Raw genomic sequence first — 24,319 nt, 5'->3', positions numbered from 1 at the left:
CCCATAAGGGAGTCAGCAAGGACCATAAGCCCAGGAGGAGGAGACAGTCATTGGCAGCGCTAATGGTTGCGGCAGTTAACAATAGCAACAGTATCAATAGCAAACACATTGGTCCTGCACTTTCTGCACTGTTCTAAGTGCTTTGCCCATGTTCATTCATTCATCCTCATGACAACCTCATGATGAAAGTATTATTTTCCCCATTTTACAGGTAAGGAAACTGAGAATAGAAAACTTAAATGATTTTTCTGAGGCAAATACAGCTAATAAAGGGTGGAAGCAGTATTGAAAGCCCAGTCAGTATGACTTCCAAATCTGATTGCAAACATACACTCTCCTTTTAAGCATCCTACCGTACGTGGACTCTCCGAGACTAAAAAAAAAAAAAAAAAAAATGCATCCATTGATACTATTGATACTATGGAGATCACTTCCTCACAAAACCCATAATTATAGAATTGAGTAGACATAAGCAAAATACTAATGTTAGTGTTTGTATCATAGGTATCCAAAATGTTTAATAGTTTATTTAGGAGGTTGCTAGTATTTAGTCCATAGTTGGAAATAAAATCTAATGTCTATGGATTTGTGTGTGATTCTCCTATAGGGACCAAAAAAAAAAAGGACTTGAAATTTAAGACCAGTTTGTGACTCAGTAAGAGGGCCCACTGATGGGCATCTGGCCCTAAAGAGACAGTGCCACTTCCAGGGGACAGTATTTTTTTTTTTTAATTTTGGAATGTTATGGGGGTAGTACAAACACTTCGGTCACATAAATTGACTTTGCACCACGCAAGTCAAAGCTACAAGCGTCCCCATCTCCCAGACGGCATGCGCCACACCCATTAAGTGTAAATTTACCCACCCCCTCCTCTCAGGGGACAGTATTTTACAGCCACTTCTCCCCTAATTATCTTAAATTTTGTCTTAATCTTCTCATCTTTGCTTCTAAACCGACTCAGAAATGTTGTTCTATGGGCATGTTTTTCATTTAACTGGAGGAAAAAATGTCATAAAATAGTTATGGTTTAGAAGTGGTGGAGTCAGAGTCACCGTGTTACCTGCTTTATTGTGTTGGCTGTACTTTCATGTTTTCATAACGGGGTTTGTGTATGATCACCGCCCATGTTCCTTTTCACATCCATTACACTTACTCATGAAGGACAATGGAAGCACTTCATTTTAAGAGAATTTAAAAAAAGCTCATGATTATTGTCGGGCTTCCTTCTCAGCATGTATTCCTGCGTGTATGCCATTAAATAAATGTCATGAAGAAGCAGAGAACAAAAATGAATAAAGAGATGAGAGTAGACAAAGTAAGAGTGCAGCATAAAGAGCACCCAAGGCCATCCACCATTGCACAGACAGTTCAGACACTGGGGGCTTTGACAGCAGGGTCCTGGAGCTTGAAAGGTAAATACCCCCATTCTCTAGCCTTTTGGAATTCTCTCCTTCCATCAAAACTCATGTCAGGTGTCATTTCCTTCAGTGTTGTCTTTAAAATTGGGTTTCAGTTTTCATATTAATAATAACAAAAAGGATGGTGGCTCTTATAGTACACCTACTATGTACTGCTCAGTGTACTAATTACCTTTCACATATGATCTCTAATGCTCACAACATCCCTTAAACTTAGACATTTTACTTACGAGGTATCAGGGCTTCAAGGTTACAACTTCTCCAAATCACCCAGCTGATAACTCAAGTGATGTTGATTATTTGAAGTATCACTTAAATATTAATATAGGCAACCTTCCTTGTCAGTATTTCACATAATTTTAGAAAAATTAATATAGCCAGAGGAGTTATTAACATAAAATAGGGTTACCTATGTCTTTTATAGAAATTGTTTCCATGTCATTCCCAGGCTTGAAGGGTAGCGGTGGAGAAGGAAACCTGATAAGCTATTGCTTGGCTGGACCAGTGGTCTTGGTTTAAACATAGGGTTGAGGGAGATCCAAGGGGGATTTAGGTTAAGACTTTGCGACTTAGAGTGGAACAGAGCTTTTTTTTTAAGCCTTATTTCATTTTAATTCTTACCTTAATCACACTAGTGGAATACAACTTATTTATTTTAGATCTTAGCCCAGGGAAGCTGAAGTGCACTGGTGCTGTGATTCAGTTTCCAGAGACATACGTCAACATCCAGGGTGAATCTCCCACTTTGAGGTAGAACCTCCTCCTCTTCAATTGTTTCAGCAGCCACCAGTCTTTGAGTGGCTTTCCTGCTGGGCAGTAAGTCATTTCTAATATTGTGTTAATTTGCAATGTGTTGAAGGCTAGTGCAGTGAAGCAAACAAATTTTGGGGCAGAGGATAGAAGGATGAAGATATTATGTTCTCAGCCTTATTTTAACAAAGATTCTCAGGCAGATCTGAGAATAGCCCAAAGGCAGTCAGATGTCCAAGCCATTACATGGGCCCCATCCCTAATGCTATCTGAGGCATCCTTGGAAAGAGTAAAAGTTAGATAGTATATAAAGAGTAGTAAGGAATCAAGAATGTTCTTGTAACCTTATTAGTGCATCTTTGGATATAATTCATTTCCATGTGTGTAGAGAAGTTATTAAAAATAATTTCTGCAGTACAATTTCAACACATCCAATACATAAGCCATTTTCTTCTTTTTAAAAATAAAGCAGAAATCCAGGGGGTGGATGTTGAGTTGACTGTGGTATTACATTACTTTCAGCAATCTTATTTAAGGAGGATATTGAAGTCTAAAGGTAGTTTCCCAGTCATTAGCCTGGGATGAGAGTAGGAAGATGGGTGTCGGGAATAGTCCATGTTGGTGAAAGGAGGAAAAAACTGAGAAGAGTCACATTTTTAATACCAATACTCCTGATCTAGTCAAAGATGATAGATAATATCAGTAGTATTAGTAACATCAGAATATTTAGTGCCTACTCTGAACCGGGTATTAGTATAATCACTTTGCCTGTACTTATTTAATTCTCATGCCCATTTATTCCTCAAAACAACCCTGGAAAGTTGATAATACCATCCACGTTTTACAGATGAGAAACCTGAAATGTAGAATGGAAACTTCTAGGAAGCAGCAGATCCGGGACTTGAATCTTCGCAGCCTGGCTGCAGAATCTGTGATGTTATCCGTTATATTTTATTGCCTCAAATCTGGCTGTCCTGCCCAGAATTGTTCCCTTTTCCTACCTTTGTCTGTCCTCCGCATACCCCAGAGCCCTGGGAGAGAGAGGGTGGTAATGTGTTTAATCTCAAGCATAAACAAATCAAGCAGCCATTTTGCCCTCCTCCACCAAAACATGCTTAAAGATCCATTAGTGTCTCTCTCATCAGTGATTTACAGACAGAGACCCTTGGAGCTTCCTTCTAGTCCATTGGGTCAATAAAGCATTTTTAACACAGTCTTAAATATGCATTTCTGACATCCGCTACAATAGATTCTAAGAGAGCTATTTATAAGATCTTGATCAAGAAGGCCTATAAAAGTGAATCTCAAAAAATCTGTGCTTTGCTTACATATTGCAGCTTTTAAAGAAAGGAATCATTTGAAATAAAGCGAAAATGGAAGGATTTGTATGATCACGTCGTTCTGAACATTCCTTCATCACAGTTTATTCATTTCTTCCAAAGTCCCTTTGAGGGTAAGAATATATCTTAGCCTAACTACTAGTGAGGGCTGAAGTTTCCTTATAGGTACTCTTAATTGCTTTTTCATTTTAAAGTTTTTCACTTAGAATAATAACTTTTCCTTTGTTCATTTTGACTCCATCCCAAACCAAAGTTCCAAGTTGATTTTTCTAGAAGGTATATTGGAAGGCCTTTCTTTGCAAAAGCTCCATTTATCATTTCAAGTTCATCCTAGGGAAAGACCACATAATGGATATTCACGAAAAGTTCCTCCAAGAAAATTAATTTATATTCAGTCTTTCTTCTATTTTTGTTTACCTTTTTTTTTTCTTTCCCTTCACCCTCCATCATTTCCTTCCTCCCTCCTCTGCTTCTCGCCTTCCCTCCTTCCATCATTCAGTCATTTAGCAAATACATGAGTGACTACAATTATGCCCAGGACTAGGGATAAAGAAGTGCAATTAAGGTCCCTGACATCATGGAGTGTCCAGCCAAATAGGGTAGACAGACAATGAGCCAACAAGTCCAATTAGGAGTCCTGCTGCAAAAGAAGAGTTCAGCTTGCTAAGAGAGCATGCCATAGTATCTCTAAAGTTAGTCTTGGAGGATGCAAAATAAGGAATAAGTTCTAGCATTCTGTAGCATTGTAGGAAGACTATGGTTAACAAAAATATATGGTTTCAAATAGCTAGAAGGAAGACACTGAATGTTCCCAACACAAAGAAATGGTAAATGTTTGAGATGATGGATACTCTAATTACCCTGATCTGATCACTATACGTTGTATATATCAGAACATCACTATGTATCCCATAAATATGTGCAATTATTATGTGTCACTTTTTTAAAACTTTTTAAAAAGTCTTTGAGGAAGAGATTCGTTCAACAGATATTCACAAACCAAACAAGTGCCAGATTCCAAGCTTAGTACTGGGGATAGTGCTGAAACAGAAAAATTGCTGCCCTTACTCTTTGTAGAAAAAGCGAGACATTATTTTTGTAAAAATCAAAATCGTGTATTATGGATGCTATTGTAGAAGAATTATATAAGATGTAGGTTCACATAGCAGGAGAATGTAACTTGTAGTGTGGTTCAGGAAAACCACCACAGTGATACACACTCATACACACACACACAGTACAGAGTTCAAATGTATGTTCCCTTTCTTTTCATTTTTAAGGAAATTTTCTCTATTCCAACTTATAGTCCCTCCTAGCATCTTTACTTCTTTCCCAGAAAACCTGCTGTTGAGATACTTTTGAATTGTTTGGGTGTGTCTGGTCTTGGACATGAAGCCATCAACACCAAAAAATACTACTGAATGTCCAGTTCCTTGGCAGATGAAAAGGATTAGACATTTGCAATGTCCCCCAGGTGCCCATTCTAAATGGTTGAACCAGTTTGTAGCCCAGAGTAATCCAATTGGCTGATGAGCTATTTCTATTAGCTGTCTAGTCTGGGGGAAAACCCTGGTTTATGATGCCAACCTTTAAGCTTTTAGCCACCTGCCTGCTAGTCACTCCTAAACTCATCTTCCCTTTCCATCATGACACGTAATTGTCATCAGTGGAGACTCTTTCTAAAAAACATTACACTTAGCAATTTAGCTTCCTTGTATTTCCTCACTTGTACAGGGCCACACAGTGATGCATTGAGCTGGGAAGGAAGGATCATTGCTGGGACCATATTGAGCTTGCCATTTTTTTTTTTTTTTTAACTTCTCCAGGTCAGAGAGAGTTGCTGCTGCCAGAAATAATCTTGAAATGCTATCTTTTTCTTTTTTTTCCTTTTTGGATATTAGAAACTTTCTTTTCCTCTTAAAAATAAGTTTGACAATATACTCAGAGCTCTGACAAACCCTAGAGAAAAGAGCAGATAGAGTATTAGAGAGATGCCCGGTGGAGCTTCCTTGTGGGGGACCCTCCCCTTACCACCGGGGTCAACATGGACAGAGGGAATAAAAGGGAAGACCACTCTTTTGAAGATCTGTGGCGGAAGAAATACTGGGAAGCCAATGTGCATTTAACACAGCTAACTTTTTCAGATTGGCATGCACCAGCCAGATAATTACTAAATTTACCTCCTAATTGAAAAGAACACTGGGATCCCTTACAAAGCTAACTTTAGGGTATGAGGCTAATGTCTTATAGATATTTTATTGTAGGTGTGTCTTCAACAGACAACATAAATTGATAACAGGAACAGTAATCTGGAAAACCTAAATACTACAGACAACCTCCCCGCTGACTTGTTTTCTATTCTACATCCTCTGCCATTACTTAATAGGTTACCTCACCTGTCTTTTTTTCTGGATCTATAGATGCTGGGTAAAATCCAGAAAAGAGGTCATTTTCCAGATAATACATAAGCAAAAAAAGGGAAGCTCAGTTTTCTGAGCACTTAAATGGCTTTTCTTTGAGAAACCATAGATGATCTTGAGATGATCATCTTGAGATCCAGTTTGAACTGGATTGAGATAAAATTTAGGAATGGATTGGTGTTGGCACCAAAGACAAGTCTGAAAGGCATTTATATGACAAGTGTTATCATTATGATTTCAAAATAACCTTGGCAGTTAGGTTTGAAAGGACGGTTCACAAGGTAATCCTTAAAATGCAAATAAATTAAAAGGCACAGATTTCTCATTTCCAGAAAGGGTTATGACAAACCTAACTCTTCCCTTTCATTGGGGGCAAGTCTGGGGACCATTTTGGTTTCTTGTTTCCTTTTCAAAGCAGCCATCTGATGAGGAAAATAGTTAAATAAGACCTTAGAGTCAGTTCTGGGGGTCTTGGAAAATTCTATCTCTTTGTTTATAGCAGGAATTTTATTTCTTTCCACGGAATTTGATCAGCTTCTCAGTGTATCTTGGGGCAGGACAAAGTAAAGGTAGTTCCCTGATATAGCTAAGAAATAAAAAACACATAGAAATAGAGGAGGGAGGTGTATTTTACAAGCTCACTATACTACACCAAAAGCATCCATCCTTCTCGGTTATGTTCCATATTAATTGATCATGCAAAAATCCATGACAGGTTTGTTACTCGTTTTCATTTTGTTCCATCAGCCATCCGTCTAAATGTAATGTGGTATCCTTGATGGGATTCTGGAACAGAAAAGCACATTAGGTAAAAGCTCAAGAAATCTGAATAAAGCCTAGACTGTAGTTAATAATGTATCACTCAAATACTTAACATTTAATGCTACTTTTACAAAGCTGATAATCAACTAAGTATAATTGTTTTCACTTTTTCCTTAGCAGAGTAATCCCTTTGAAGAACAGATAATTATACCAAATGTAAAAATAAAATAATGAGAGTAGCAGTCTCCTTTTCTCCAGTGGAGGTAACTGAGCCCCCTCAGATAATCCATAGAGCCCCCCCCCAAAGCATAACTGGAGAGGAACAGACTGCAGGTAGAAGGGAGCCTTTTCCTGTCAAAGATCTAATATTTTTATTTTGTCCACATAAGCCAGTGAACCAGGGTTCCGTGGTCAGGATAGACTGAAAGATTAGATTGCTCTGACGGACTGTGGCTAGGTCAGTCACAAACGTAAACCTCAGAAATCAGACTTGGGTATGATGGGCCAGTCAGACCTTCTAAACGTTTGGGGTCCTTTGAGCCTTCCCTGTCTCCACCAAGACTTAGTCCTGGGCTCTGCACCAGCCATACCTGAGCAGAATGTGTCATTGCAGCCATAGTTCAACTTGTCAAGACCAGATGAGCCTGTTATTTACAGCAGCACCTCCCTGGCCTCCTGTGTGCAAATCCATCATCTGTGGAGCCCCAGGAAAATATGGCCCGGGGTCATCGACTCCCAAAACAAAGCTTGAATGTAAATGGAGCATTTGTCACTTCCCAGGTACCAAGCTCTCCTCCCCTTTCAGAGCAACGGCTGCGTGTGTGCCAGGATGGGACTGGGGAAAAGAGCACTGTGTATGGGGTCAGAGTCTGGGTTCTGGTCCCGATTGCCCTGGTTCCTTGCTAGGTAAGGTGTAGGCAAGTTTTCAAACTGCTCTTGGTCTCAGTTGCCTCTTCTGTAAAATGAGGGTAATCAGAACCTCATGGGGCTTTTGTGAGTGTAAAATGAGTTCAAAGTTTGTGCTGTACCTACCGTGGTGTCAAGCACAGAGGAAAAAATAAATGATAAGCTCTTTTAACACTGTTCTTATTACTATTACTTACTGGTTATATTGTTTGCTCTAAGTCTGCGTCCTTGCTAGAAAAATGGGGATAATAAGAGTCTTATTTCTACCTTTGAACTACTTTGAAGATTAAAAAAAATATGTATTAAAATCACTTTTTAAACTTTGAGAATAATATGCAAGACATTGTTTAATATAGAAAACAATAGGAATCTCTGTCCTCAAGGAGTTTACATTTCAATGGGGGACACACAGATGATAACATAATAAATAAGTAAATTATGTACTATTATATTTGAAAGTTACAGGTGTTGAGGTGGGAGGCGAGGGGCCATAAATCAGGGTATGGGAGCTCATGAGTGCCAGCTAAGGGAATTATGATTTATTTTAAATAGAGAAGGCAAGTGAGCCTCTGAAAAAATGACATTTGAGCAAAGATGAAGAGGTGAGAGAGTGAGCCAGAGATTTGTTGGGAGTGTGTCCCAGGTGATGCAAAGACCCTGGTGACGGGGGATGGAATTGTGCCTGCCATGCGCAGGCAAATAACCAGCAAGGTGACCAGTGTCCCTGGAGGAAAGGGAAGGACAGCCAGAGTAGTAACAAATAAGGTCAGAGACACAGCTCAGGGAGGAGGGGCGGGTTAGACACTTAACCTTGATGATCATTCTAAGCCAAGTGTCACACTTCCTTTTGGAAGCTTTTTGTCCACAAGGAATGACTATTTGTGAAAAGATGCAAAAAGCATGAGTTTTGGAGTCTAACAGACCGGGGTCACACTTGTGTGATTCTGGACAAGTTATTCGGCCCCTATGAGCCTCAGCTTCTCACCTGTAAAGTGGAGGCAACACCCTGTGAAGTTGCTGGGATGTTTATAATTAATGTAGGTAAAGTGCCAAAAATAGCATCCAGCACCAACATCAGAGCTCAGTAAATGGCAGTGAGCTCAGAGAATAGCACGGAATGAGTCCTTTGGCTCATCGACAGCAGTGTTGCAAGGGACTGGCTTTGGGTCCCCAGTGGCCCCCTTGTTGTCATGTTATTTAACTCAGTGCGGTAGCTCAGGTGATCTCGCATGTCTGTCATTTGTCTGCTGACTTGACTGTAAATCAAATGAAATTCAAGATACATCCTGGGAGCTTTCATACGCCTTGTGCTATTTTCAATCATAAATATTGCTCCATTCTTATAGTAAAGCCAAGTGGTGAGTTTAAAATTAGTGGCATTTTCATGAAGTACAGAACTAGCTATTACTGACTTGACTGAGGGTATTTGTAGCTGACAATTATAAGCTAAAGCAACTTGATTGCAGGTGTCTGGTTAGAGAGTGTAATGTGTGATTAGCCCATTCCATTAACTCTAATCTCAGTGTTGTGTGTATGGACATAGGGAGGCATTCTTCCATGATCCAAGTTCCAGCATTCACACTTCCTGCTCAATATTTGGCAGTAGCCATTTGTTTCTTCTGCTCTGCTACCTTGTACTTCCCCAGCACCCCTTCCCACAGCTGCCAGGGTGGTTACCCTACAGCAATACCTGGATCACAGCCGTCCTTTGCTCCAAAAATTCCCACCCATGGCTCATTGCAACACTGAGGGCTCCCCTGGAGAGAGAAGACCTCTCCAATCTAATCCTATCTCACATGTGCAAGAAACCTCAGTTCCATCTACTCTAGTGTATTTTATTTAAAAGCTCTAAACTGTTTCTTAGAAAAATAGCCGATTCTAGGATTGGGGCACGAAATATATTAATGTAAGATAAGCCTAGAGCATTTTTGTAGGGCTAGAAAGTAAGGAAGTGCTTAAAAAAAAAACCCACAATAATTAGGGTCTGTCAAAGGGATATAGAAACCAACTGAAAGCTCACAGTAGCCAAAGCTAGAACATTTTAAGCAACAAATAAGATAGTATTGGATTCTAATGCAAAGGATAAAATAAATTTCAATGTATCTATACTGATATAAATAAATGACTGAAGAAGTGAATAAATGGGGGAAAAGAGACAAATCTCTCATGCAGGAGAATTCTAAAGAATTTTAATAGATACTGCAGTCTCAAGGAGGTAGAGCATTATTCCCCGCTCCTTACGTGTGGGCTGCATATAGTGACTTCCTTCCAAAGAGTACAGTATGAAAAGGAGGAGGGAAAAAAAAATAACTTTGCAGTAGAGAAACCTAACAAGCACTACCTCAGCCAAGAGAACAAGGTCAACATCTGCGGTGATAAATCATGTGGATAGTACGAATCCTTGAGATGATGTGATGAGAATGGCACTTTGCCTCTGTGATCTTCCTCCAAAAAAACATAACCTCAGTCTAAGCATGAGAAAAAAAGCAGACAAATCCCAATTGAGGGGCATTCTGAAAAATACCTGATCGGCACTCCTTAAAACTGTCATGGTCATCAAAATACAAAGAATATTGAGAAACTGTCACGGCCAAGAGGAGCCTAAGGAGATAAGACAACTGAATATAATACGGTGTCCCTGAAGAGACCCTGGAACAGGAAAGAACATTGAGTAAAAGCTAAGGAAATCTGAACAAAGCCTAGACTTTAGCTAGTAACAATGTATCACTATTGACTCATTAATTATAACAAATGTACCATACTAATGTAAGATAAGAGGGGGATAGAAATAGGGAATAATAGGGTGTGGTGTATTTAGGCACTCAGTACTATCTTTGCGACTTTTCTAAACATCTAAAACTATCCTAAAATAAAAGGATTGCTTTTAAAAATGCCTTAGACTCTCATATTAGTGAAATACTTCCCCTTCATCAGCACCTGTTGACGCCATGTCTTTCAACTTGCAACTTAAGAAGACTTCCTATTTTTCAAAGAGGAATGGGTCACCCATTCCATCTATGTCCACAAAACAAGGTACTTACCTTATGGTATCAATTTTAGGTAATTCACTGATTCATTCATTCATTCAACTAACAATTATGGAGCACCTTTACCAGCTGTCCATGATGGGGCTGTGGGACTAGGCAATGACCCTGACCCCAACCAAGCTTATGGTTTGGCTGGAGCACAGACACAAGCAACTACAAAGAATGGACAGTGATGGAAGTCGGGGGGAATTCTCTAAGGAATTGACCTTTGAGTTGAGCTCTAAGGAGAGTTACCTGGGCAGGTGCATTTGTGTTAGAGTGAGGAGGTTGGAGGGATGGGAGATAAGAGAGAGTATTCCAGGAGAAACTATATTTGCAAAGTTTATGAGGCAGAAAAGAGATTGGCATCAATGAGAAAAGAAATGATATCTAGTCCCACTGGATATTTTTATCATAGGCAGCAATATGGATTCTTTACTATGTGGCAGTCTCAGTGCTAACCTCTGTGCACATATTGTCTTGGTTTGTACTCACACAGCCCATGTTACAGATGTTATTATTATTTCAGTTTACAGATGAGAAAACTGGGGTGCTCAGTGACAAAGATGAGATTCAAACTATTAATAAAAATCAGGCCAGTTTGAAATCCTGAACTCTTCCCTCCCACTGAGGGAAGCAGAATTAGTGTACCAAAAATCAGAGACTCTTAGGAGTGTTTCTTTCATACCAGAGCAGCGTTTCTCAACACCTTGGCACTGTGAGTCTTTGGGGTCAGATCATTCTTTGCCTTTGGGGGCGTCCTGGATATTATGCTATTTCTGGGATGTTTAACAGTATCCCTGCTCTCTGCCTGCAAGCTGCCAATAGCACCCCACCCCCACCAGTGATGACAATCAAAAATGTCTCCAAATTTGCCAAATATTGTTGGGGACAGGGAGCAAAATCATACCCCACTGCCCACTGTATTCCCCAAGTTCTCAAAGGACAGGATGAAGCTATATCTTAAGTCTTCCTCTCCCTCTCTTCTTCTTCCCCTCCCCCATTTCCTTTTTTCCAACGTCTCCTAAGTGCCCATATGTATCTTCTATGTACATGTGATATATACACACATCCCATACAGTTTATAACACAGTGATTTGTACATAGCGGTTGAAATGCATTCTAAATGCCAGGGATCCTAAATGCTGGGGACCTACTCTGGTCAAATGATAAACATTCTTCCTGAATTCAAACATTGATGTTTGGAAAGTTATTAATAGTTCCTGATTTCTGGTCATGTTGGGTATCTTTTGTGTTCCAGGAGATTTGGCTTAGCTAATTTCCTACAGGCTGGAAAGACCCACCTGAATCCTCATCAACCTCTAGACAGACTTGGCAATTCACCTGCTAAGAACCTAGCAGAGGGTGACATACATTAGGTCCCCAATAAATGATGAATGCCTGGATGAGCTGTAACAATTAAGTCAAGCCATATGCCAGGTCTTCAATTTGAGAAGCCACTTAAAGCACATACCCAGTTTCTCCAGCAATTCTTTCTTTCATTTGTGGATGAGATCTGGATTTGGGAAATGACTCCCGATTAGGTTTTCTATTCAGCCTCCTTGAGAGCGGGCGGGCCGCAGGAGGGAGAGCTAATTGCTGGGAAGTTTTCCTGCCACTATGGGTTCTATGTCACTGGAGTGTCAGTTGCTTGTCTTTAGTGGGAGCTCGGAGAATCTTAAATGCAGCGATAACACAGGAGAAAGATCCCCAAATGTAATGCATTTATGTCAGATAGCATCTCTGTTTGGTGTGTTAGTTTCTAGGCAGGCATTGCTTTACTGCCTCTCGATACATACAGCCCAGAATTGTCACATCTTGAGGGCTATTATTGGTACTCTTAGTTGCTTTGGAAGTACAGCACTGTCTTCTCCAAGATTGCACATGGCGAAAGGGAGCCCCTTAGCAATTATACTTCATGGAAACTGTCTCTGTGATTTCTATCACTTTCCCCAGCCCCTCCACACGTAGACTCACAGGTCTGAATGGCCACTGAGTTGTTTTTGATCAGTGTCCCCGTTCTTTCTCTCTTGCCAGAAGGAGGGACGTGTGAAGTGATTGCAGCACACAGATGTTGTAACAAGAATCGCATTGAGGAGCGGTCACAAACAGTAAAATGTTCCTGTCTACCTGGGAAAGTGGCTGGAACAACAAGAAACCGACCTTCCTGTGTCGACGGTAAGTAGCTGGCTTTATTGCCCTCTCTAGGAGTTCGTGTAGGTGTTCACTATCCATGATATATTTTCTTATTTCATTTAAATATGATTTAGGTTAATAAACAAGGTGCATCCAAAGTGCTAAAAAGTTAAACAAATACCAGCCCTCAGCAAAGACTTTAAATTCTTGTTTCTCTGATGCTACAGTTTGAAGGACTTCTCCTCCAAAACTGATGCTGCAATTTGGTGGCCCTCGTGGGCAGTGCTGGGAGGTGGGACCTTAGAGAGGTGATCGGACCATGAAGGCTCCACCCTCATGGGTGGAATTCATGCCATTATGGAAGGGAAAGTTTATATCCCTATTGCACCTTTGCCCTTCTGCCTTCCATCATGTTATGATGCAGCCAGAAGGCCCTCACCAGGTACAGGCACCTTGATCTTGTACAGCCTCCAGAACCGTGAGCCAGTATGTTTCTGTTCGTTGTAAGTTATACAGTCTCAAGTATTCTGTTGTAGCAACATAAAATGGACTAAGATTTCTGGCTTTGGGGTTTTGAAATAACTCTATTTTGAAATTTTTTAGAGCAGATTAAGGTAAAAGAATTTTTTCAGGTCAAGAAACTTGAGCGTCTAGCTCATTTGGGAAATGATTTTGGATTGAGGCTATATAGAATAATGATGGTTATGATAGTAATGATAACATACATTCAACAAATATTTAATAAGCACATACTATATGCCAGGTTACCACTCTGGATGCTTCAGAAAAAATTCATGAACAAATACAATTGCTCTGAGTGCTCACTATGTGCCAAGCACTGTGCTAAACACTTCTTATGCATTATTTTATTTCACCCTCCCAACAGTCTTATAAAGCAGTATGTTAGTTATCTATAGTTGTGTGGCCAGTTACCCCAAAACTTAACAGCTTACAACAGCAAACATTATCTTACAGTCTGTATGGGTTAAGAACTCAGTTTAGCTGGAAAGTTCTGGCTCAGGGTCTCTCATGTGGTTGCAGTCAAAATCATCCTCACGACATGGTGTCTGGCACCCCTCATGGCAAATAATCCAAGAAAATGATACAGAAGCCACAGTGTATTTTATGCCTAGCCTCAGAAGTTATACTTTATTATTTCCAACATATCCAATTGGTTACCACCGTGCAGCCCTATTGAGTGCAGGAATGGACCACAAGAGCTTAAAGACCAGCATGCAGAGTTTACTGGGAGTCACCTTGGAGGCTGGTTTCCACAGGGAGATACACTTTCTCTCCCACTTTCAGCACGTGGCAACCGAGGCTTAGTGGGGTAAATAGTGTTCCATTGTTCCCATGGATGATAGTCCTAGCGTGGCTGACTTGAGCCCAGGATAACGGACTTTAATACGAAGTCTAGACCACCACCTTTAAGGCAATTTTATATGTTACTGTCAAATAATGAGTCTAAGGTTTCAGGGGACTACAAATCACTCTCCCCATCTTTATCTTTCACAATTTAGAGCTAGGTGTGAGCTGATTTTCAAATTCTTCAGTTAGGAAATCAGGACTCAAAGAAATGAGTCACTTCCTTAAAGTCACAGAACAGGACTTTGAACCCAAATCTCTTGGCTTAGGATTCATTGTTCTTCCTCTAGATATATGTGGGGAAGGACACAGAGATGGGCTCATGTTATGTATTTTCATAATGAATCAGCAGGTGGTTAGAAAGAGAAACACAGTCAAGACAGGACAAATAAAAGAGAAGTTATTTTAAGAAAATAGAGGAATCTCAGCCAAGCTGTTACAGGAAATTCAACCAGACTTCATGGGATTTGTAAATTCTTCAGGAAGCTGCTATCTCATTTTCTTCGTTCATGGGACACACTATTTCTGATCTCTGCTTACCTCATTCTTCTCTGTGTGGATTGTTCTCTCTTCAAAGATTTTCATTTTACTTTCCCGTAAATTGGAGACTGGTGTAAGGCTTTTATTTCCATGGTACCAAGTCTGATCTCACTTGGCATGACAGTATAGCTTAAGAGCCCAAATATATTTGACTAAGTTCCTCTGTATTAGTACAATTGCTGAGAAGGTAGAATATGATTGACCCAGCTTGAGTCAATGTGTCAATTTTTGCCCAATCAGCCACAGCCAGAGGGGCAAGCTTATGTGGCATGCACAGCCCCCCATTTGGTACCATGGGAAGGCCAAGCTATTTTTAAAAGGATGTGAGAAGGTCCAAGTTTGGGAATGTACTGGAATCAGTGGTTCCCAATTGGGGCAGTTTCTTCCAAAGGTAATTTGGTAATGTGGAGACATTTGGGGTCTAGAATTTGTCACAACTAGTGGGGTGCTACTTGTATCCAGTGGGTAGAGGCCAGGGATGATACTGAGCATCCTGCCATGTACAGGACACCCTGTACTGCAAGAAAGAATTATCCAGCTCAAAATGTCAATGGTGCAGAGGCTTGGAAACTTGCACTGGGATTATTTACTTCTACATCACAGGCAACACAGTGAGACACCTCAATGCCGGCAAGGCAGGCAGCTAGACCAGAAAGGCTATTTCACCCTCTTACAGGAAGAAACTCTTGGTCCTAACAGCCAAGAAGCATTATAAAACAAAACCATGGTGGTTTCTCATGTTCTTTGCCAAAAGGAAACATCAAAGCTGTTAACTATTAAATCGCCTAGAGCACAATGGTGATGAAATTGTGAAAAGCATTTTCCACAGCTTATTGAGAATTGAATATTTTTCCTTGCAAGAAGTGGTCCAAAGTCTGGAAGAAGTCATAGTCAGTTGGTGCAAGGTGTGGTGAATAAGGTGGATGACAGGGAATTTCCAAGTCCAGCTGCTGTAATTTGAGCAGCATTGTTTGTGTGACATGTGATTGAGCATTGTCTTGTAAGAGGATGGACCTGTTTCTGTTGCTGCTTAATCACAAGCATCCTCATCATTTCATCCAGCTGGTTGCAGTGACATCTGCTGTAATCGACTGACCAAGTTTCATGAAGCTTTAGTAGATAATACCAGAGCTCGATCACCATTAGCTTTTTTGGATGAATATTTGGTTTTGGACTGTGTTTTGGCACTTCATCTTTATCCAACTATTGTGTCAAATGTTTGCAATTGTCAAAAGTAATCCATTTTTCATCACATGTAGCAATACAGTGTAGAAATGCTTCACCTTTATGTTGTGGTAGCAAAGAAATGACAGCTTCGAGATGATTTCTCTTGTGATGCTCGTTTAATTCATGCTGAACCCATCTATCGAACTTCTTTACCTTGCCCATTTGTTTCAAATGGTCTACTGTTGTTGGAGTAGTAACGTCAAACCTTGCTGCTAATTCACACATAGGCTGAAATTGATTAGCTTCCACTACAGCTTTCAGTTCATTATCCACCTTGGTCTCAGGTCACTCACATGGATCATTTTCATGATTAAAATCACCAGAACAGAACTTCTCCAACCATTGACATACTATGCATTCATTAGCCACATCCTTCCCAAACACTTCATTGATATTTCCAGCTGTGTGTCCTACATTGGTTCCATGACGGAACTTATATTAAAAAATAACACGAAATTTTCACTTATCCATGGTTTCACAAAAATTGTTCTAAAAAATTTTGAAAGGTAATCACAAGCCAAAATGTATGTTTGCAAGACTGAGGGTGTACCTTCACAATAAACATAAAACAAGAAGTGTCAAAGTGAAATGTCAGAGGTATCAACGGTCAAACTTAGTACTTAAGGAAACAGGACATTTCATACTTGATAACCTAGTAGAACTCTCTATTTTGCTTCCACTTCATCTTTATCTCTAATGATCTAGAAATAGAACTGCCTTCAGGATTTGGATGCAAAACACAAGGCACAATGCATTAGCTATGCTGGCAGAGGAGTTAATGGCATATGGCCCTAAGTTTCTGTGAGAAATTAAGCCATGTAACCATGATATTTTTATATCAGAACAAGTTTGTTTGACTTTGATGTGGTTGGTTCAAACAACCACACTCTGTATCTTCCAAACAAAAGTCAATGAAGTATAGAGTATTCATTCTTTTCATGCTGATTATATATGTTTTTGATACCATTGTATTCCTCCAAAACCCTTAAACCCATTGGAATGTATGGGCAAGTCTACATGTTACTATGATAAAAATTGTTTTTGTGGCTTGGATCTTTTCATAAAAATTAAATATGAAGTGTGGTTATAAATTAGTAAGTCCAACATAGTTATCAACATCATAGACTGAGAAATTAGATATACATGAGCTCATGAGTAGAATCTCAGCTGTACCTATTACTAATAGAGTGACCTTGGGAAAGTCACATTTGTTTCCTAACCTCAGTTCCCTCACCTTTAAAATACTAATAATAATCATTTCTACTTTATATGGTTGCAGTGAGGATTATGGAAACCATGTGTATAATGTTTTTACATAATGTCTGGCTCCAATCAAGTGCTCACTAAATGACAGTATGTATTTTCTCTCTAATAAATGTGGATAAAGCTCATGGAAACAGAGAGAAACATTGTTTTATAAAGTTTTACTTCATATTAATTGAATATAGTGGGATCTTTGCCATGATCTTTTCTTGGGTCTGCTTCTAGCTAATTATCCTGGATATCACAAATGGTGTTAAGTCATCTTAAGAATACATTTTACTACAGGAATTTTGAAAATACAGAAATACATCCATATGTTAAAATTGCAGTTGACATCATTGCCCAGAGATTATCTTTGCTTTGTATGATAACATGTTAGTATATATCCGTCTAGTCTTAGCCCAACACTGAAGAGCACATTCATATTGTAGCTATTTTACTGAGCTAAAATGCTAAAACACTGTTTTATCGTGGCTTGTTTCACTTATTATATGATGAACATTTCCCAAGTTAATACATATTTTTCAAAAACTTATTAATAGGTACATAAAATTTTTAGGTGTAGATACACCATTTATTGAATAGTCCTCTCCACTTTGGCACATTTGTAGTGTTTCTTGCATTCCCCCGGGTCAGTTCCCTAAGGATAGGTAAGCATCAGCTCCTTTCCATGGCAGTAGTTGAAAATCCATAGACTATGTTTGACCTAAACAGATTCTGTTTTATATAGTGAATTTCCCATGGTAAGTGTTTCAATTGCTGTTATTTGCTTTCCTCTGAAATCGCCAGTCAGTTGCCTTCTACAATGTTTTCAAAAACAGAGGAACAACATCTACGATTGTAAAAAAGGCAAATATTGGATTGTTTTAAGACTCAAAATTGGAAGTTAGATCTTTTAATATGGGACAGAAATGTTGGGGTAAAATCTTAGCAACTTTTTCAAAAGTATAATATACACTTGGACAAATTTTTAAGTGGCGGTCTTTTATGTTAATAATATTCTGTTATCTAATAACTGAAAACACCAAAATACACACTTACCAACTTAAATTATTGGGTAGTCATTTATAAATACTTATAAAAGCATTATACCCTTGGACCTATGCCTGGCACTATCCTATAGGAATATGAATTGTTGTACTCTAATTATTAATTATTCTATCAGTATAAGCCAGAATGGAGGGAGGAGCACCCTACTCAATATCTTTTTGAGAACAACTAAAAACATAATGTATAGCCTTTCAGTAATCTTCGATTATTTTTCATGGACTAAAAGTTAAAATCAAATAAATATTCACAAACAAGAGGATCATGACTCAAAACATACCTATTTATTTAAGGAAAGAGTTTTTCCAAGCAAATGATATAAAACAAAAATAAATTTTTAGAGGGCTTGTGAGGTTATATTCCATGATTCTAATTAGTCTATAATGGCATAAAATAGTATTAATCTTAAAGTTTTAAAAATAATTAAATATAGGTAAGAATAATACTAATAAAAATAATGGTTAACATTTTTAAGGTTTACCACGTGCCACTCTTTCAAGTACTGTAAGTCTATGTATTCATTTCATTCTAACCCCATCCCTATCAGGTGTATATTACTATGATTTCCAGTTTACTCATCAGGGAACTGAGGCACAGAGAGATGCAGTGACTGGCTCAAAACTCTTGCAGCCAGTCATGGTGGAGCCAGAACGTCACCCTGGGCTGTTGGATTCCAGGGGCCCCCATTCATGAAGCACAGACACACCAGTATCTAACATAAATGCACGTTATATTCCAAAGGCTTTCATACAAGATGCAAAATATGTGGGTGAGAAGGAGAAGAAAGGCTAACCATGTGGCTACTGACAGAAACATCTGGTACTTTGGGCAGTACCTGCCCCTTTCCTTTCTGTGTCATAAAGATGATTGATTGCAATTGCACTTTCTTAGGTCGCTGTCGTGGAGTATTTAGAAGCATCTTTATAAACAATGCCTTCAGTTTTACAGAATGATTGAAGGTTCATTGTTTAAGGCATGGTAGGGGTAAAATGTGTGTTTTATGGTAAATTTTTCAAGCAGTTTTCTCTGTTTAAGATTTTCTTGTCATGGAATTTACATCTGTTTCTAACTTGGATGAATATATGGGGGGGAAATTCAACTACTGGTTAATAGGGGAGGTCTTTTAATGCATTGTGGATTTTTGCATCACTCTACAGAAGAAAAAAATCTCCATAATAAGTTCATAGGTCTGTCTTCTCATTCAGTGTAAATTATGACTATTTTAATGACTCTGTTTAGTAGCAACCTTTACTTGATGTTCTTGTCTTGTTACATTGGATCAGCAGCCAGAGAGAGCAGTGGGAAGAGGCCAGCTTACATCAGAGAACTTTCTAACTTTCACAGCAATGAAAACCCCAGTCTTTTAAAAACTTGTTTGTTAATGCAATGACAAAGTCATCACATTCCTGGCTACTATATGAGATTTCAGAACCAGAACCTCTGCAAAAATCGCTTGTGGAGATTGATCCTTTGGAAAAGATATAACAAAATTTTCTTGACTACATATCATCATATTCTCCAGAGACTGCCATGGTAGAGAAAAAGATCTGAGAATTGAAGGAAATTTAAAACGCAGCAATAGTTTTCTAAAGAATAACATGAAATATATATGAGAAAAATTACATATAATAGCCTCTTCCTAGCCTTCCAAAACATGATAGCATATTAAAGGCTCTCAGAAGTTCTGCAGACAAGTAACTTATTAAACTGTAATACAGTATTTCCCAGGCTTTTTAAACCATAGAAACTTTTTCTTTCTAGCACTTATTCATATCCTGCAGCCTTCAATGTTCCATGAAATAGACTTTGGGCCATGATGTTGTAGACTATGGACTGTGGTTGTTTTTTTTTTTTTTTTTTTTTTTTTTCAGGAATGGCTTTTGGGTTTTCTGAGTTCAACTGATAGTTCCTATGCCCATAGGTCAGTGTTTTTCCTAAGACTAGTTGACCAAACAGTACACAACTGATCCTGCTAGCAATATAATTTATAATATCTCACTGACATGTCAGACTCATTTGCAATTTGGAAATCATCTGGAGATCTTCCAGAGCAAACATAGTATGAAGGAACTTAAGCCCTTATTTTTATTCACAAATTAAATGTTTCAGGGGGTAGAGAAGATGACCTGTTTTGGTTCTTCCATTTGTTACTTGTCCACACAATGAAATAGAAAGATAATGAACAGTTGTGGTGGATCAGTGATACACACCTCGGCAGCTCTCTGTGGTCTCTTTATTACTGTCTCTGTTTGAAACTTTCCTTATTCTTTCAAAACAGACTCCAGCTTGTTTAATAGGATACTGGCTTTATCAGTAGGCATTTCCAAAAAGACAGTCTGTTGTTCTTAGTAGAAGAGGGTCTTCCATAGCATCATTAGTAAAATGATGACATTTTGAGGCATAATTTCTGAATCATATGTAAGTTCTCTTTTGAAACAGCATTTGGTCCCCAACTTGGCACCTAAACCTGCCCAGGTATATGAGGGATCCAAGTGTACATTTGCAAGAAAAAAAGGAGGAAGGACGTATAAGAACTGACAAAGCTTTTTACACTGTCTAATGAAAGACCTGTCTCTATACTTGTTCCTTTGCAAGAGAACAGGAGTTCAGTCATCATATATACATTTTCCTTCTAAGAGTAGATGTCTTTTTTATTTCCTCCAGTTTAGAGCAGCAGTTGCCAATTGATAGCCCACTGGCAAAATCCATCCTCAGACCCATTAGATCAGCAGAGTATTAGAAATTGGCTCCGCATGCCTTTGGATGGGACGCTCCAGTTTCCCACCGGCCTCACTATCTCTTCTTCTTATACTAGGTCAGGCACACTGATGTTACCTGCCTGATCCCAAAAGACAGTGAAATGTGTAGCACCTTGCTCACAGTCATTTCCCTGCTATTCTCAAGTTAATAAGCAAATCAATTTTTGGAAAAAAAAATGTGCTCTTTAGTAAAAATAACATACATAGCCTGGTATACAATGTAAATATAGATCAAAACATTACATTGTATCCCATAACATATACAATTATTGTTAAAAATTTAAAATGAATAAATGCATATATTATAAATCCAGCAAGGAAAGGATAAAAATAAAAGTAATTCTCCCTTTTTTCCTCTTTCCTATCCACCCTCTCACATCTTAATTGCCAGGAGAGATTATTGTTGTCAGATTCCTGTGAATCCTTACAGAAAATACTTAGGCACATTCAGGCCTATAGATGGACACACTTAAAACTTTATAAATCAAAGTGGCATCATATTGTACAGAATGATCTGAAACTATATTTTTTAGCATAAGGAAATATCTTAAATAGTTCACTGAAAAAGGAATAAAAATGGCTGGTAAACATGGAAAAACTGCTTAACATCACTCAATTGAAGAAATGTAAATTAAACACTGAGACGCAGTGTTTCATCAATCACAGAGGCAGAGATGAAAAGTTTGGTAATACCTAGTCTTAAGGAGAGGAGAGAGAAAAATTACATTTAAATCATACTCAGTGATAAATGGCTTACAAACTCAATTAGCTCGCCACTCTTCTCCAGCCATCTTCACTGAAAAGGAAGATGATAGATAGGAAATGCTGTAATGAGACTGGATGTTTGGGGAACATAATACAAATCATATGCATTATAACTGCTTGCAGTACCTTTATTTAGTAATGGTTCTTGGGTGTTTAATTCTCTGTATTTTATCAGCAGGATCAGCTTCATGAATTTGGGTATCATCGAAAATATCTTCTAAGAATTTTGATGTCATTTTAATGAGAAAACTATATATGCAATTATATTTAGTGCATACTTGAATCTAAATACAGCAAGTTTCATTGTAAACCCATCTGTGTAGCCACTTGGAAGATGCACAATTCTCTGCACAAATGTCTGCTCTGGTGTGTGTGTGAGTGTGTGAGAGAGAGAGACAGACAGACAGACAGACACATATTATGGTATGACATACCCCAAATTATTGTCAGTTATCTAGCTAGCGTAAACTTGGTTACACGTTAACACTAAATTCGTAAACAAAAAAATTCCCCTAAAATAGCCCCAAAGTCATTGGTTTCCACTTATCTCCAGAGAGCTCAGGTGTTTTCAAAGTTCTGGTCTTCTCTGATATGAGAGCACTTTTAATCAATTCTTATTTTTTTCCAGAAAAGGGTAGAAATGTTTTAAACCTAAAGAGTCAGCTCCTGATCCCCCTAGCTGGGCTCCAGCCTAGATAAGGCAAGATTCCAGGATACTGTGATATTAATGTGCTGTCCATGTGAATAACGAGCAAGTCTTGTGAATTATGTCACAGTTCTTGGGAAATCTATAGCCCTGTCCTTCTTCAACAGCACTGGAAGCTGCTGAGGATATTGGTACATTTCCATGTGGAAGATTCTGATAGCTTCATCTAAGGAAGTAATAAAACTTGTGTTCCCTTCTGGGACCTGTGTATAAATGTATGCAGATGAATAATATTGTGAAAAAGTAATGATGTGTTCCTCTGTCTTCTCAAGCTCCTTGAATTTCTAAGGGCCTACCTCCAGCCCAAACAATGAAGCATGAATTACCCACTAACCAGAGAACAGACACCCATATATTTGGTATTTAAGCTTAAAAGCTATTCAGAGACTTAGATATAAAGTTGATGAATAAGTATTTTCCTGCTTCTCAGACCTCTGTGCGCTAAGGGAGGGAAGGAGGGAAGGACCACATGGGTGGTAGAAATGTGGTCCATTGGAGCAAAGGCCATCTGTCACTAGTACCTGAGAAGGGCATCTTCACCTATAGACTCACCTCTCCAACCAGCAGCCAAGAGAGCACTGTACATGACAGCTCAACACACTCTGTTCTTGCCCTTTTGGTTGCCTTCTCATGAAGACCATCTATTAACAGTTAGCATGCTATACATTGATCCTCCAACAGGAATCATAACCACCAGTGTCCTCAGACCTCCTTAGCCTTCCACCCTGCATAAGTGATCTCCAGGGAATTAAAGAAGGAATCTGGGCTCCTAAATGGGTGGAGTAGTCATAGAAAGGAAATCTCACATACCGACTACCTGAGACCAGATGGGTTTGAAATCTCCGATTAACCTAGAACAATAGTGGAACACTCTCACCTTCCCCAACTTGCCTTTTTCACTTATAAATTGGAGAATAAGTGCAATAACATCTGATATTATTTGGTATTTTAATTATTGCATAATTTTAAAAATTAAGGATAAAATTCAATGGATTATCAACTACTATTACTTAGGCTAATAAAATGATTGGGTAGTTAATTAGCCACTCTTTCAAAAGAAGGTCACATTCCTTTAAATTTGGAATGCCTTGCATGTGCTAACTTAGAAGTTGTCATTTATTATCTTCTTTGGTGCCTAGACACTGATTTTGCATTATGCTGGTGCCTCTTGTCATCAATGCTGCCTGGGGTACAAGAAACCTAAACCCTCTCAATGGTGGCTGCAGTAAAAGGGGAAGTTATTGTAAGAATATACTGGGGTCATGGAATTCAAAGGCAGAGACTGCTCTACAGCACGCCTCAAGGCAACTAAAACTGACAGGCAATCAGGAGCCAGGCCGTTTGTGTTCACCATAACTCTATCTCACGGGTGACATAGGCTTTCATCTTGGGCTCTTTCTGGATAAGCTCTTTCCAGGGAAGCTAAGTCTGTTCATGTCAGCCGGCAATGGTTTCCTCAACTACTTAGAAGACTACCTATAGTACTAGGTTAAAACTGGTAGTTTTACCAGTTTATAATTATTGAGTTCTTACCATGTGCCAGACCCTACGTACTAAATATATCACTTTTTATAATCCTCACAAGGGCCTTATAAAATAGATACTATTATTATCCCCATGTTACAGAAGAGGAACCTGATGCCTTAGAGAAGTTCAATCATTTGTTCCAGGATAGAGTAGGGCTAGATCTGTAACCCCAAATGGGAACTGCTGGAGATAACAGGCAGCAGATAGCGTCAGAAGCAGGGGCAGAAAGATTCGAGGTACCTGCTCACTCCTTGTGTTCACCCTCTAGGAGAATGACGACACCGTTCAGGCTCACTAGGCTCTTGCACCTTCTCCAAGTATACACACCGTCATCATTCACATTCCATACATCTCAAATCCA

At 38.9% G+C, this 24,319-nt stretch overlaps 1 protein-coding gene across 1 annotated transcript in view; it reads left to right on the top strand.

Moving 5' to 3' along the window:
* Positions 1–24,319, top strand: part of TAFA1 (TAFA chemokine like family member 1) — a 494,506-nt gene that overhangs the window by 374,410 nt on the left and 95,777 nt on the right. Inside the window, exon 3 of the mRNA XM_045530433.1 lies at positions 12,661–12,801. Coding sequence (XP_045386389.1) covers positions 12,661–12,801 — 141 coding nt within the window. The remainder of the gene's footprint in view (positions 1–12,660; positions 12,802–24,319) is intronic.

This window comes from Lemur catta, chromosome 18 (assembly GCF_020740605.2).
Source record: "Lemur catta isolate mLemCat1 chromosome 18, mLemCat1.pri, whole genome shotgun sequence".
NCBI classification, from domain to species: Eukaryota; Metazoa; Chordata; class Mammalia; order Primates; family Lemuridae; genus Lemur; species Lemur catta.
Note: the sequence above shows the minus strand (reverse complement) of the source record. Positions and strands in the feature narration are given on the sequence as shown.